Source organism: Wolffia australiana, chromosome 9 (assembly GCF_029677425.1).
Source record: "Wolffia australiana isolate 7733 chromosome 9, ASM2967742v1".
NCBI lineage: Eukaryota > Viridiplantae > Streptophyta > Magnoliopsida > Alismatales > Araceae > Wolffia > Wolffia australiana.
In genome coordinates this window covers 17,519,452-17,533,455 of record NC_135843.1, presented here as the reverse complement: position 1 = coordinate 17,533,455, position 14,004 = coordinate 17,519,452, and the positions used below count along the sequence as shown (strand labels likewise).

The window sequence follows — 14,004 nt, the reverse complement described above, 5'->3', positions numbered from 1 at the left end:
GTGACAAAAATGTGAGATAATTTGTCAATAACCTTGGACGTGTGATGAGACGGAGATCTTGACTATCTTGACGTCCAGTCCTCGTCTATCACCACTCGTCATCCATCTCGTCCCATCCAAAACATAGTGTCCCCTAATGTGAACACATAAATAGGAAATTAAAATCAACAAAAGGTTGGGCTTTTGATGATTTTTGGGCTGACCCTTCACTATAGTTTCGGATCATCTGGGATGTGGATGATGGAGGGGACGGGACAAAGAATGTCCTGCCTGACATCCGGAATGAGTGCAGGGATGCATACAGGAAGGTTTTTTCGTCCCAGGACGAAAAATCATCCTGTCGCGTCCCGACTTTGCCAGTTTTGTCCTGTCCGAAGAAAAACAGTTCCCTCCCTCGTCCCAAACGAAATATCCAACAAAAAATTATTCCAAGGTCTGATTGAATTAATATGGTTTTTTCTAAGTTTTTTAGGGAAATATGGAGGAGAGAGAAAGCATGTCGACATTATGTACAATTACCTTTGGGTTACGTAAATGTGGGCATGCGGGAAAAAGCAGGGACTTAGATGCAAAATGTCACGGAATTGATATATCGATGACACGTGGCAAGATCTCAACCGTAGGAAGCGAATCCGATGGATTTTCATCCATCCCTTGCCGGCCATCGTCTGAGACCTCCAGACAGGACGGTTTTCTTGTCCGATGATACAAAAACCATCCCGTCCGTTCGTCCCAGTACGAATTTTCGTCCCGGTTTTCGTCCAACCTGGACAAAAAATCGTCCCGTCCTCGTCCGTGCACTATACCTTTCACACTCATTTCCTAGATAACGTGGCTACATCCACGAATCACAGAGCAACACGTTAGCAAATTCTTGGTAGGTCCCACCCAGCTCAGCCCCTATATATATCGACCCCCTAATAACCATTTGACCGCCCTTTCGTTCTGTTCTTCTCGCCCGATCGTCGGTCGCCACCGTGATCATCGTCTCCGATTTCGTCTAGAATCGCGAAGAGGTAATCCCGTTCGATCAATTGAGGTTTAGGCCTTGCAATTTTTGTTGATTTACAAGATTTTCGCTGTTCTTGTTCTGTGAATCGAGCGCAATCTGTGAATCTAGGGTTTCCACCTCACATGTCTATGTTTTTCAGCGAGGCTTTCTGCTTGATCTGAAGAGAGGCGCGAAGAACTAGACTTCGGCGATAATGACGACCGCCGCTCGACCGACATGGGCGCCGGCGAAGGGCGGTAACGAACAGGGAGGCACTCGGATCTTTGGCCCGTCCCAGAAGTACTCTTCCCGTGATCTCGCCGCTCATACAACGCTCAAACACAGGTTTCCCGCGATCACGCTAAATTCCGCTTTTCCGAATCCTTGAATTTGATCTTCTGATCGGTTTTTTTCGTTGCGTATTTTGCAGGAGAGATGGGCAAGATACGCAGGACGAGGTGAAAAAGAGGAATCTTCGGGAGGAGTTGGAGGAGAGAGAGAGGAGGCACTTTTCTTCCAAGGACAAGAACTACTCCGGTAATCACCGTTGAAATTCTCTAATTATTTGCTTTGATCTTAATCAACACTGAATCATCTTTCTAGTATCTATGTTTTAGTCGTATTTGTATATGATATGGATTCTTTGTGACGACAAATTAATTTGATAGAAAATCTATTTTCCTTGCGTAAATAATCAGCGCTTGCTTCATGTAAAGTGGAAAATCAATTTATCAAACCTATTCTTCTTAATGGTTCACATAACGTGCTAGTTGATGAGAGTTACGTGGGGGACAGGAAGTTAAAATTCAAATTTATTTGTTGAACGACAAATCAATCTGATAAAAATCCATTTTCCTTGCGTATCTATTTTGTCATTGCTTCGTATAAGTGGGAAGTCAATTTATCAAACCAATTCCTCTCCATGGTTCTCATGAAGTACAAGTTGATGGGAGCTAACTGGGAAGCAGGAAGATCAAATTCAAATTTCTTTGACCTTAATCAACAATGATTCATCTATCTTTTCTTTTTTTTCTTTTTTTGAAATATCAGTGACTCATCTTTCTAGTATCTGTTTTTCTCGAATGTGCATATGATTTGAAATCCTTGTAACGACAAATCAATTTTTGAAAAAATCTATTTCCCTTGCGTAAAGAGTATGTGATTTCTTCATATAAGAAAATCAATTTATCCAACCAATTCCTCTTGATGGTTCGCATGAAGTGCTAGTTGATGAGAGTTAGCTGGGAGCAGGAAGATAACATTTAAAATCATTTTTTTTATTCTATGAGTTCCAATCAAATGCAAGTGGATCTATTATTGTATGACCTTGCGATCTGAAATCGAAATATTCTTTTTCGCTTCCTTCGATGGATATTGATTGCCAATTCTTCTTCGATTTGTTGAAACAGATGACCGGGAAAGAAGAAAAGTTGCTGGATCCGGCCAATTGCTCTTAGAAGGTACGTCTAGAAAGAAACCCGAGATCGAATTATTAATATTTTCTAATTATATTTCCTTGTTCTAATCATGTTAAGGTGCAAAGAGAGAGGCTGAAGATCGACTCATACCTCGTAGTGTCGATGCTGATGATTCTGATGTCGAGGTCAAGAGCGAAGATGAAAGGTACTGTTCTGCCAGAATTAAATTAAATTTATTCCCAAACGTATTAATTTTTCTTCCGAATTCATTTCATTCCTAGGATAGTGTATCTTTTAATCGATTGCAAATTTCTGATCTCTCGAAGAAGAGACAATGATAGAATATAATTAGGGATGGTCAGATCAGATACGGTTGGCAGTTGCGTGGTGGTATGAAATTTTTTAGAATGAAAGGCTCTGCTAGATCTTATGGATGATTGGGATTGTAATCTTATGAATTTTCAATATTATACATTGCAATATTGAAAATATCAATCAGCAGTCTCTGACCGTTAATTAACTGCTTAATCTATATTTTTCTTCCACTGATTTCTAATAACTCAAATAACAATCTGCAATCTGGTTCAGTGACGACGATGATGACGAGGACGATGCCGAAGCTCTGATGGCCGAGCTGGAACAGATCAGGAGAGAACGTGCTGAAGAGAAGCTACGAAAAGTACGTGATAAGAAGAAAAGTTTAGTTTTTTCCCTTCAATTTTGGTTTCCAAGTTTATACTTATTTACTTTTTTTTTTCGGGTTATCAGGATCGGCTGCAGCAGGAGGAAGAGCTCAAGACCAAGGAGGCCGAGCTCATCCGCGGCAACCCCCTTCTGAACAACGCCACTTCCTTCAATGTCAAGAGGAGGTACGTATATAACATCTTCCTGGGTGGTGTCCTAGACATGGCTGGATCGGTCTACGAGCACAACCTTCTGATTGGTTGCTATAGTTCCAGATCGTCCGGACGTGGACGAAGGACGGGATGGTTTTTCGTTCACCGACAAAAAAACCATCCCGTCCAATAATCTCGGGACGGTTTTTCGTCCCGAAATTCGTCCCAGACGAAAAAACACATTTTTATATTTTTAATGTATTATAAATTGTCCTAGGGAGGCCACGTGGCAACATCTCAACCGTCGGATGTGAGTCCGCCGTTTTCCGTCCAGATTTGTCTGTCCATCGTGCAGAGACCTCCGGACAGACGATATTTCCACCCCACGGGACAAATACCGCCCCGTTCGGTGGTCTCCGGGACGAATTTTCGTGCCAAAATTCGTCCATATCCTCGGATGGGACGATTTTTTGTCCCGAGATGAAAAAATCGTCCCGTCTGCATCCCTGCATTATATTGGTCGCACTTAATGCTGACATGTCTCCACCGCAATGCCTGTCAGGTGGGACGATGACGTGGTGTTCAAGAACCAGGCCCGCGGAGAGGCCAAGGCTCCGAAGCGCTTCATCAACGACACCATCCGCAACGACTTCCACCGCAAGTTCCTCCAAAAGTACATGAAGTGAGGAGGAGATGTCGGACGTTAATCCCGGGATTCAGAGATCCGAGGACGAACAGTTGACTTTCTCTTTTTGCTCGGGTGTTTGGGGGAGGTTGACTCTGAGTGAGGTTGGCAGAGGTGGGAGAAGAAGTGCCAGGGGTTGAGGTAGCAGGAGGAGGAGGGGACGGTGCCGGCGAGCTTGGCGGGGCGGAGGAGGCGGACGAAGTCGGCGATCTCTCGGAAGCAGGAGTGGGCAGAGAAGTGGACGGTGTGGATTAAGCGATGAGGAGCGGCGTAGTAGTCGTGGGGGCGGGGGGACCAGGGGAGGCCGGAGGGCATGACGCCGAGGGTGGGGTGGAGGGAGTCGAGGGCGACAAGGGTGGCAGCGGAGAAGCTGTAACGGGGGATGGCCCGGATTCGGGTTTGGGCTGTTTGGGTGGTGAACATGCCGTTCAGGCCCAGAAGGTGCATCGTCTCCAGCCGCTCCGGCCACACCCACACCTGAACCACCCACACCACGCACTTGTCATGAGAGCAGAAGCCCCACTGATATATATGCATATGTAAGAGAAGTCAAAATAAAGTTCGAGCATTAGAGAATAGGCTGGAAAAAAGAGAAGAGAGAGAGAGAGAGAGAAGGTTGGTTATGGTCCTGCAGAAAACAGGGAGAGAGAGAGAGAGAGAGAGAGAGAGAGAGAGAGAGAGAGTGTCTTTAAGAGTATATAGTAGGAAGATGGAGAGATGTAGAGTTTCAACAAGCCGATAAGTAGAGAGAGAGAGAGAGTCTGAAAGAGTATATAGTAGGAAGATGGAGAGTTGTAGAGTCTCAACAAGCCGATAAGTAGAGGGAGAGAGAGAGAGAGAGAGAAATAGCAGAAGACAGAGTGAGAGAGACATTAAGATTTCCGAGGGTGGTGTTGCAGTTGACAGATGGCAAGAGAAATAGAGATAGAGAGGACCGAAGAGAAGGGAGAAAAAGACAGTAGGGAGAGAGAGGACCAAAGAAAAAGGAGGGGAAAAAAGACAGTAGGGGAGAGAGAGAATCAAAAGAGAGAGAAAGGACCAAAAGATTAAGATGGAGAAATAGACAGAGTAAGAGAGAGATGTGTGTTCCAAAGAGAGTAAGATAAAGAGGGTGATTCCCAACGAGAAAGACGGAGGGGTATACAGAGTAAGAGAAAGAGATGACTTCCAAAGAAATTTGTAAGATAGATAGAGAGAGAGAGAGAGAGAGAGAGAGAGAGAGACCTTGGTGTTGAAAGCCTGTGAGATCTGGACGAGGAGATCTTCCTTGCCGAGCGTGTCGACGCCGATGACGATCTCATGGTCGGGGTGTCGGTTGACGATATCGATCACCTGCCCCAGTTAACAGTCAACCAGCCCCACGAGCAGAGCAGCCCCCAATTAAATATCTCTCCAAGATAAAATTCGAAGATTTCATTGGGTTCGATAATTTGAAAAAATGAGGGAGAGAGAGGTAAGAAAGAGAGAGAGAGTAAAGCCCAAATGAGGATAACAGAGGAGTAAACGGATAGAGAGTAGTAGAAATAGACTTGTAGTAGAGCCTAAATGAGGAAGATGGAGCAGTAGACAGGTAAAGAGAGAAAGGCGTGAGATGAGTGAGAGAGAGATTAGAGAGAGAAAGAGAGTAGAGTCCAAATGAGGATAATGGAGCAGTACACACAAAGAGAGAGTAGAGGTAGTAGTAGACTAGTAGTAGAGTCTAAATGGGGGGAGATGGAGCAGGAGACAGATATAGAGTGAGGAAGTGAGGTGAGAGAGAAATAAGAGAGAGAAAGAAAGTAGAGTCCTAAAGAGGATAACGGAGCAGTATGCAGGGAGAGAGAGAAAGAGTGGAGTCCTCGGAGGATGGAGCAATAGAGAGAGAAAGATAATAGAGAGAGTAAAGTCTTAACAAGGATGATGGATCAGTAAGATAGAGAGAGAGAGAGAGAGTAGAGAGAGAGTAGAGTCCTAACGAGTTTGACAGAGCAGTTGACAGAGAGAGAGAGTAGAGAGAGAGAGAAATTATAGATAGAGTAGAGTCCCAACGGGGATGATGGATCAGTAAGATAGAGAGAGAGAGAGAGAGAGTATAGTCCTAACGAGTTTGACAAAGCGGTTGACAGAGAGAGAGAGTAGAGAGAGAGAGAGATTATAGAGAGAGTAGAGTCCTAACGAGGATGACGGATCTGTAATCAGAGGGAGAGAGATAGAGTGGAGTCCTAACGAGGATGATCGAGCAGTAAGATAAGAATAGAGAGAGGAGAGAGAGATGAGAGAGAGAGAGTAGAGTCATAAGGAGGATGATGAAGCACTGACATAAATACAGAGAGAGGAGAGAGAGACGAGAGAGAGAGAGTTTGGAGTCCTAACGAGCATGATGAAGCAGTAACATAAATATAAAGAGAGTAGAGAGATGAGAGAGAGAGAGAGTGGAGTCCTAACGAGGATGACGAAGCACTAACATTAATTCAGAGAGAGGAGAGATAGATCAGAAAGCGAGAGGAGTGCTAACGAGGATGATGGAGCAGTAACATAAGTATAGAGAGAGGAAAGAGACATAAATATTGAGTGAGTGATTGCGAGTAGAGTGCTAACGAGGATTGACGGAGCAGTAGTTCAGAGGACGAAAATCGAAGAGATTTTGAAATCCCAAAGAAGAAAGAAAAAGAAATTCGATCAGAGGAAGAATATGACGATCTCGGGTGATGATCAACGGTGATGAAGAGAGAGAAAAGGAAGAACCTGGCGTGCAGCGACATAAATATTGAGCGAGTGATTGAGAGTAGAGTCCAAACGAGGAGGTTCGATCAGAGGAAGAGTATGACGATCTCGGGTGACGATCAACGGTGATGAAAAGAGAGGTTCGATCACAGGAAGAATATGACGATCTCGGGTGATGATCAACGACGATGAAGAGAGAGGTTCGATCACAGGAAGAATATGACGATCTCGGGTGATGATCAACGACGATGAAGAGAGACGTTAGATCAGAGGAACAGTATGACGATCTCGGGTGATGATCAACGGTGATGAAAAGAGAGGTTCGATTACAGGAAGAATATGACGATCTCGGGTGATGATCAACGATGATGAAGAGAGAGGTTCGATCACAGGAAGAATATGACGATCTCGGGTGATGATCAACGACGATGAAGAGAGACGTTAGATCAGAGGAACAGTATGACGATCTCGGGTGATGATCAACGATGATGAAGAGAGAGGTTCGATCACAGGAAGAATATGACGATCTCGGGTGATGATCAACGACGATGAAGAGAGACGTTAGATCAGAGGAACAGTATAACGATCTCGGGTGATGATCAACGGTGATGAAAAGAGAGGTTCGATCACAGGAAGAATATGACGATCTCGGGTGATGATCAACGATGATGAAGAGAGAGAGAAACAAGAACCTGGCGTGCAGCGACGTCGCGAGGGGGAAAATCGAAGGCAGGATTGCAGAAGGTGTTGTCGAGGTGGAGAAGGTCCACGGCGTCTCCTCCGAGAACACGCAGAAGCGTCTTCTTCGCGCGCCACGCCTGCTCGTTCGTCGGCTCCCATCGGAAATCTCCGCTGTAAAGAACGCATCCCAGATCGCCTTGGAACAAGAACATCACCGATCCTGCGCAAGAACAACCAGATCCACAGGTGAGTCTATTCTGATAAAACTTTTTGGCGATTAAAAAATAATCAGTTCTTGTGTAGCCATGGAGATCAGAATAGAAAACAATCGACTCTGGTATAGTTTTGGAAATCCTCTGATCCATAGATTTTTCAAAAGTTTTTCCATTCCGATGGGAATTTCGGAGATTGTTTCGGGAAAATGAGGCGCCAGCGCTGATTCGAGGAAAATTTTGAAAGTAATTCGATTCTGATGTAACTTTTGGCGATTAAAAAAAAAACAATCGATTCTGGTGTAATTATGGAGATTAGAATAGAAAACAATCAATTCTGGTGTAGTTTTGGAGATCCACTGATCCATAGATTTTTCAAAAATTATTCCATTCTAATAGGAATTTCAGAGATTGTTTCGGGTAATCGAGTCGCCAGCATTGATCCGAGGAAAATTTTAAAAGTAACTCAATTCTGATATGACTTTGGGCGATTAAAAACGAAACCATCGATTCTGGTGTGATTTTGGAGATGATAATAGACAGCAATCGATTCGAGGGTGATTTGGGAGATCATAAGAGACAACAACCGATTCTGGTATAGTTTTGAAGATCCTCTGATTCATAGATTTTTCAAAAATTGTTCCATTCCAATGGGATTTCAGAGATTGTTTCGGGAAATCGAGGCGCCAGCATTGATCCGAGGAAAATTTTAAAAGTAATTCTTCTCTGATATAACTTTTGGCGATTCAAAAGAAAAATCGATTCTGGTGTAATTTTGGAGATCAAAATAGAAAACAATCGGTTCTGGTATAGTTTTGATTTCAGAGAATATTTCGAGAAATCGAGGTGCCATCGCTGATCCGCGGAATTTTTAAAAAATAATTCGATTATGGTATAAACTTTGGCGATGTAAAAAACAAAATCGATTCTGGTGTGATTTTGGAGATCATAATAGAAAACTATCGGTTCTGGTGAAGTTATGGATATCTCTGATCCATAAACTTTTCAAGAAGTATTCCATTCGATGGGAATTTCACAGAATGTTTCGGGAAATTGAGGAGCCAACAACGATCCCCGGAATTTTTTGAAAATAATTCGATTCTGATATAGATTTAGGAGATTAATTCGTAAAATTGTTGCTCCTCCACCAGTCCATAGCTTTTTTTTGAAAAACTATTGGTTTCGGATGTGAATTTCGGAGTTTTTTTGAAATTCGTTTCCGGAAGGACCTTCGGAGACGATTCCTAAAAACGTGTCAACATCCCGATCAACAGATTTCAAATATATTCGATTATAAAGAGCAACCGTTGCGACACGGCAGATCCATAGATTTTCGATTGATACTCCGCGAAAAAAAATTTGAACAAAAACTCTATGAAAATTATGCGTTTTCCGACAGGAACTTCGGAGATTATTTATTAAAATCGCTGCACCACCGCAGATTAAGCGAATTTTCCGCCGAAACTTCGTTGAACATCGTTTGATTGGGTAAGCTCATGGGAGACCAATTTTAAAATCGTTGAAGATTATTTCTCGATCGGATTGACCGGATAAATGAATCCGATTTTTCAAATTCGAGGAGAAAATCAGCGCTAGGAGTAGTTTGCCACCAATTTCCATGCGTTTCTCTCGAGAAAATTTAAATTTAAAAATCCGAGCGCGCGCATTAGATCGCCGCTGTGGATTCAAGCACTGAAACCTGGATGGAGATAGATCGGACGAAAGTAGAGCTGATGCGAGCGCGCCGGCTGTTAATTATCAATTTTCACTCGGAAATCGAACTGGAAATGAAACGTTGCCGATAATTCAAGCAGAGTAGCAGGAGTTAAGTTCATGTCTCAGATTCGACTTGAAAATCAGGTAGAAATCGTTCTCAAGATAAAACTAAAATTCAAAAACCAGAGCGCAAGCACACAATCGCCGGGCCATATCCAAGAACTGACGCCTGGACGCAGATAGACCGGAAGAACAAAAACCTATTGCGAGCGGTCTGATTGGAAATCGGCGACAAGTAACTCCTTCCTGTGATTTCCTTGTCGAATCCAAGACCTAGATATAAATCCCTGCTGCTCCTCTTAGACAATCAGAATTTTATTTATTTTGAAAACTTGTTATTCAAAGTTTCTCTTGTTTGATCAATGCAGCTCGTAAATTTTGTTAATTTTTTTTCAAAACTCCTAAAATCGGCGACGAACAACTCCTGCGATCTAATTTTAAAAAGCCGAGAACAATTACAGAAAAAAACTCGAAAAAAAAGATTGTAGAGAGAAAAATTAGAAAAAGATCAGATCTAGACGCACCGGGGCAGTGGCAGGAGTCGATGGCGGTGACGCGGACGGAGAGATCTTGGCCATCGGATCGCGACGCGAGCTTCAAAGATCGCGGACGGCCGATCTCGAGGACCTGCAAAAGGGAGAGATCGAATCCGGGGAATCTAGAAGGGAAGAGCGCGGCGGAGATCGGGGAGCAGAAGAGGACGCCTCTACTCCAGTCCGAGGAGAGTCCTCTAGTGTGATCTGCGTGGAGATGCGTGAGGAAATAGGCCTGGCTCTCCTCGTTCCACCTATCCACCGCGATCAATCCCCTCTCCATCTCATCCCCATCGAAGAACACGATGCTGCTTCTGCTGATTTTGATGATACTGATGATGATGTTGTTGTTGTTGATGATGATGCTGATGATGATCTTGATGTTGATGTCGGATTTGACGATGTCGATGCCGATAATGTTGATGATCTTGACGAATTTGACGATGATTTGGAGGAAGAAGAGGAAGAGGAAAGGAAGGATTTCGAAATTGAAATGTGGCGCGGAAATGGGTAATGTGGGCTATTTATAGGTAACGACTTGAGTTTGTATTTTTCGAAAAAATCCCTCTTTCTTTGAGGAATTAGGGCATGACCTTTATGACAAGAGTTTAAGAACTTAAGACTATAGTTCTGGATCGTCCGGGACGTGGACGACGGACGGGAAGGGATGAAGATCGTCCCGTCCGACGTCCGGAATCAGTGCATGGATGCGGATGGGATGGTTTTCATCCGAGACGTCCTTTGACGGGACGATTTTTTCGTCCGAGTGGACAAAAACCGACCATCCGTTTTTGTCTCGGGATGAATTTCCATCTCGGTTTTCGTCCAACCAAGCGGACGGGAGGATTTTTTTGTCTTGGGACGAAAAAACCGTCCCGTCCGTGTCCCTGCATTACTTTGTTCCGGATTGTCTGGGACGTGGACGATGGACGGGACGAGACAAATACCGTACCGTCCGACGTCCGGAATCACTGCAGGGGGCTTTTTCATCTGAGACCTCCGAACGGGATGGTTTTTTCGTCCAAGTGGACGAAAACCATCCCGTTCGTTCGTCGCAGGATGAATTTCCGTCCCGGTTTTTGTCCAACCTTGCGGACGGGACGATATCTTCGTGTTGGGACGAAAAAACTGTCCCGTCCGCGTCCCTGAACTATACCTAAAGACACGACCTCATTTTCTTACAGAAGATAGTTGGACAGTGAAAATAGAGTTATAATTATAGTGCACGATCCTCAAAGACGGGAGAAGATCATCCATGTCCTACATCCCAATTTTTAGAGGTTCGTCTGAATCATTATGTCCAGAGTTCCTGTCGTCCCAAATATTTTCGTCCACGTTCCGTTTCCATCCGAAGAACATCCCGTCCACTGACACCTGGGAGGAAGCAGTACTGACGCCAACCGTGTGTCAGCATTAGGCCACTCAGAATTTGACATGTGGCACGACACGTGCATCTGCCAGCTGGCGCTCGCAGGCTCCTACTTGACTCCCAGGGACACAGAGATCGTCCCGTCCACTGTCCAAGGCCCCCAATAGGACGGTTATTTTGTTCATGGATGAAATAATTGTCCCGTCACGAGATCGGCGGACAATTCAACGTCCTGTCATTCGTCCGAACTCCTGTACAATGTGATTTTTTCGTCCACAGACAAAATAACCATCCCATCCATGTCCGTGCACCACAGTTATAATTCCATCGGGATGATAATCATAATCAATTTATGTAATCCGTTCCGTTGTTTGTTGTGGACTAATGATTGAACGGGCTCATGACAGAATGGTGAGGATGATGAAATGTGGACAGATGATGGTGGAGGCGACTACAAACCCTCTCAACATGCGACATAATAGACAGGACTGCATCCGTCCTCCAACCTAAAGGCACATGCCTGGGAATTCAATTTGAAGATAAGGACTTTAGTTTATATTGTCAGATATCCTAATCATAAGTGATTAAAATACTCAAGGGACAATATAATATTTAGCTGAAGACATAGATGTACAGATAAAGCAATTGAATAGGCTTTTTTTTTTTAACAAATTGAATAGGATATTGAATTAATTAAGAAAGATATACAAAGTAAAACGGAGTCCAGATATTTCTTCATAAAAGGAAGGATGAAAATATTCGAGATAAGGACAGTTTGGGAAGTGTGGAAAATAAGAATTCCAAAATCCATTTATAAGTATGAAATTTATATAATGGAATAATAAGGTCAATACTCAAATATAAAATTTGCTCCATGTCAATTGATCATTTAAACTTTTCAGGGGAGGAAAGAAGAAGTTGAAAATTTTATTTGTTTATTCATTTGAAGTGATGAAAATCAACTGTAGTTTATTGATGAACTGCTTGGAATTCCTTTAGAGTTAATTTTAAAAGAGAAATTGAGGTTTTGTGCTTGATTCTGTAGGGCGTTAAAGATAATTGAGTAATGAATATAGTAAGGTTCAACAAATAAAACATATTACTTGCATCCATCCAGGACTGAAATATTTTTGTATGAGTAAACAATTGAGTAATAAACAGAGTGGCAACATGGCCTTTATTTCAAGTGAACGAGAAAAGTTGTCTTGATCGGATGACGAGGCTGAATCTTGACCGTAAATTGAGTGGCCAATGGTTGAAATTGTTTAAAAGAGAAAAATGTCTTGAAAAGTCCCTGAATTATCAAGTAATAATCTCACACTAACTTATGTCTCTCTCTTCCTGTTGAATCACACATTCTCTCTCTTAAAAAAAAGAACGATCATAGACAATCACCCATTTCCATTGATCCTGCAGTAAAAACAATAATATTGGAAACATTGCTACTACTCTTTTGGTGCCGGTACTGCGTAGCTCTGAGGAAAATGGTGCTCTTCAATGACCTTAAAATCTTTAGATTAATTTTTTTAAAATATCTTTGATTTGATATTGTGCCTTTATTCCCTTACCCATTTGCATAGAATATTTGACCATAACTAAATCAGTCAATAAGAAACCGAGAACCAAGGGCTTAAAAAGTGAGAAATAAAACGAAAGAAGTTAGAAAAACTAGATGACTCACTGTCCTCCAATTCCTCTCCTTGAGAGTTGAGAATGTGAAACTCCTGCCTTGGAATTTTTTAGGATATGGAGAATATTCTAAAGAACTTGCCCACGTTTTATGATAATTTTCATCCTTATGTATCATATTCATTCTTTGTCCGCTAGAATAAAAAACACCCAGAAAAATAACAGTGTCTAATTTGCAGATTTCTTAACCCCATTTGTCATTAGCCGTCCATCCGTCTATGTTCGAGCGTCCACCAAACAAGGGAGAGAGGGTTACTGCATTTCTAAGAGTAAAGCCCAATACGAGAGGCCAAGGGAAGAAAGAAAGAAAGAAAAAAGTTCAATTTAGAAGACACTGGGTCACTTTTTAGTCCACCAAGAGTAAGAAACTAAACTAATATGCATTTTCTACCTGCAAACCTGCCCAAAATCATTTAAGGACGCCATCTTACTGAAATTAAGAGAGATCATGAGCCAAAAAATATTGACCCTAACCCTCAAAAAAGAGTCATCTTTTTGTTTCCAAAGCACTGGAAAACCTGCCCAAGAGAGAATAAATGAACACCACAGAGAAAATCTTCAAAAAAACCATTCGACTCAGATTCTGAAGAAATTAAGTGCACAACAGAGAGGAAAAGAGGAAGAAGAAGTCAGACCAAGAGGAAAAAGAACCCAAAATTTTCACTCCAAAGGATTTAGCAGCGTACCCAGAAGAGTTAAAAGAAATATGCAGTATTGACAAAAATACGCTGAGAAATAAGCAAGATAATTTGTCCAGCAAGAAACTGAAGAACTACACTAGCACTAAAGCTAGCCAGCCAGCCCCAAATTTTATCTCTCCCAGGGATTAAAAAACCTGCCCAGAAGAGAAGAGAAATGATGCAATCTAGACACAATTTGGGCGATAAAAACATCAATAAATAAACCCATCACCACTTTGTCCACCAAGATGCCGAAGAAACTACACTAGCACCCCTGCCCAGAAGAAAAAATAAATGACGCAATCAAGACACAATCTGAGCCATAAAAATAGCAATAAATAAACCCATCACCACTTTGCCCACCAAGATGATGCTGAAGAAACACACCCCTGCGCAGAAGAGAAAATAAATGATGCAATCTATACACAATC

The 14,004-nt window shown here is 42.6% G+C and overlaps 2 protein-coding genes across 2 annotated transcripts; one reads left to right on the top strand and one right to left on the bottom strand.

Annotated features, from left to right (window-relative positions):
• Nucleotides 1-929: 929 nt before the first annotated feature.
• On the top strand, nucleotides 930-3,998 carry EMB2769 (Cwf15 / Cwc15 cell cycle control family protein). Its single transcript, XM_078580571.1, has 8 exons — nucleotides 930-1,016; nucleotides 1,152-1,336; nucleotides 1,422-1,528; nucleotides 2,401-2,451; nucleotides 2,527-2,614; nucleotides 2,998-3,088; nucleotides 3,178-3,278; nucleotides 3,808-3,998. The coding sequence occupies exons 2-8, from the start codon at nucleotides 1,206-1,208 to the stop codon at nucleotides 3,929-3,931; spliced, it is 693 nt and encodes a 230-aa protein (XP_078436697.1). The 5' UTR covers nucleotides 930-1,016; nucleotides 1,152-1,205; the 3' UTR covers nucleotides 3,932-3,998.
• On the bottom strand, nucleotides 3,949-10,324 carry LOC144707459 (DNA repair metallo-beta-lactamase family protein). The gene is made up of 4 exons (XM_078580569.1): nucleotides 9,827-10,324; nucleotides 7,326-7,534; nucleotides 5,155-5,262; nucleotides 3,949-4,407 (listed from the first exon to the last, which is right to left on the bottom strand). The coding sequence occupies exons 1-4, from the start codon at nucleotides 10,116-10,118 to the stop codon at nucleotides 3,949-3,951; spliced, it is 1,068 nt and encodes a 355-aa protein (XP_078436695.1). The 5' UTR covers nucleotides 10,119-10,324.
• Nucleotides 10,325-14,004: the final 3,680 nt, after the last annotated feature.

Coding starts and splice junctions, on each gene's coding strand:
- EMB2769 (XM_078580571.1), top strand. CDS start 1,206: ATGACGACCGCCGCTCGACCGACATGGGCGCCGGCGAAGGGCGGTAAC. Junction 2,452..2,526: donor CGGCCAATTGCTCTTAGAAG/GTACGTCTAGAA, acceptor AATCATGTTAAG/GTGCAAAGAGAGAGGCTGAA. Junction 3,279..3,807: donor TCCTTCAATGTCAAGAGGAG/GTACGTATATAA, acceptor AATGCCTGTCAG/GTGGGACGATGACGTGGTGT.
- LOC144707459 (XM_078580569.1), bottom strand. CDS start 10,118: ATGGAGAGGGGATTGATCGCGGTGGATAGGTGGAACGAGGAGAGCCAG. Junction 7,535..9,826: donor CGACTCCTGCCACTGCCCCG/GTGCGTCTAGAT, acceptor GTTCTTGCGCAG/GATCGGTGATGTTCTTGTTC. Junction 4,408..5,154: donor CACAGGCTTTCAACACCAAG/GTCTCTCTCTCT, acceptor TGGGTGGTTCAG/GTGTGGGTGTGGCCGGAGCG.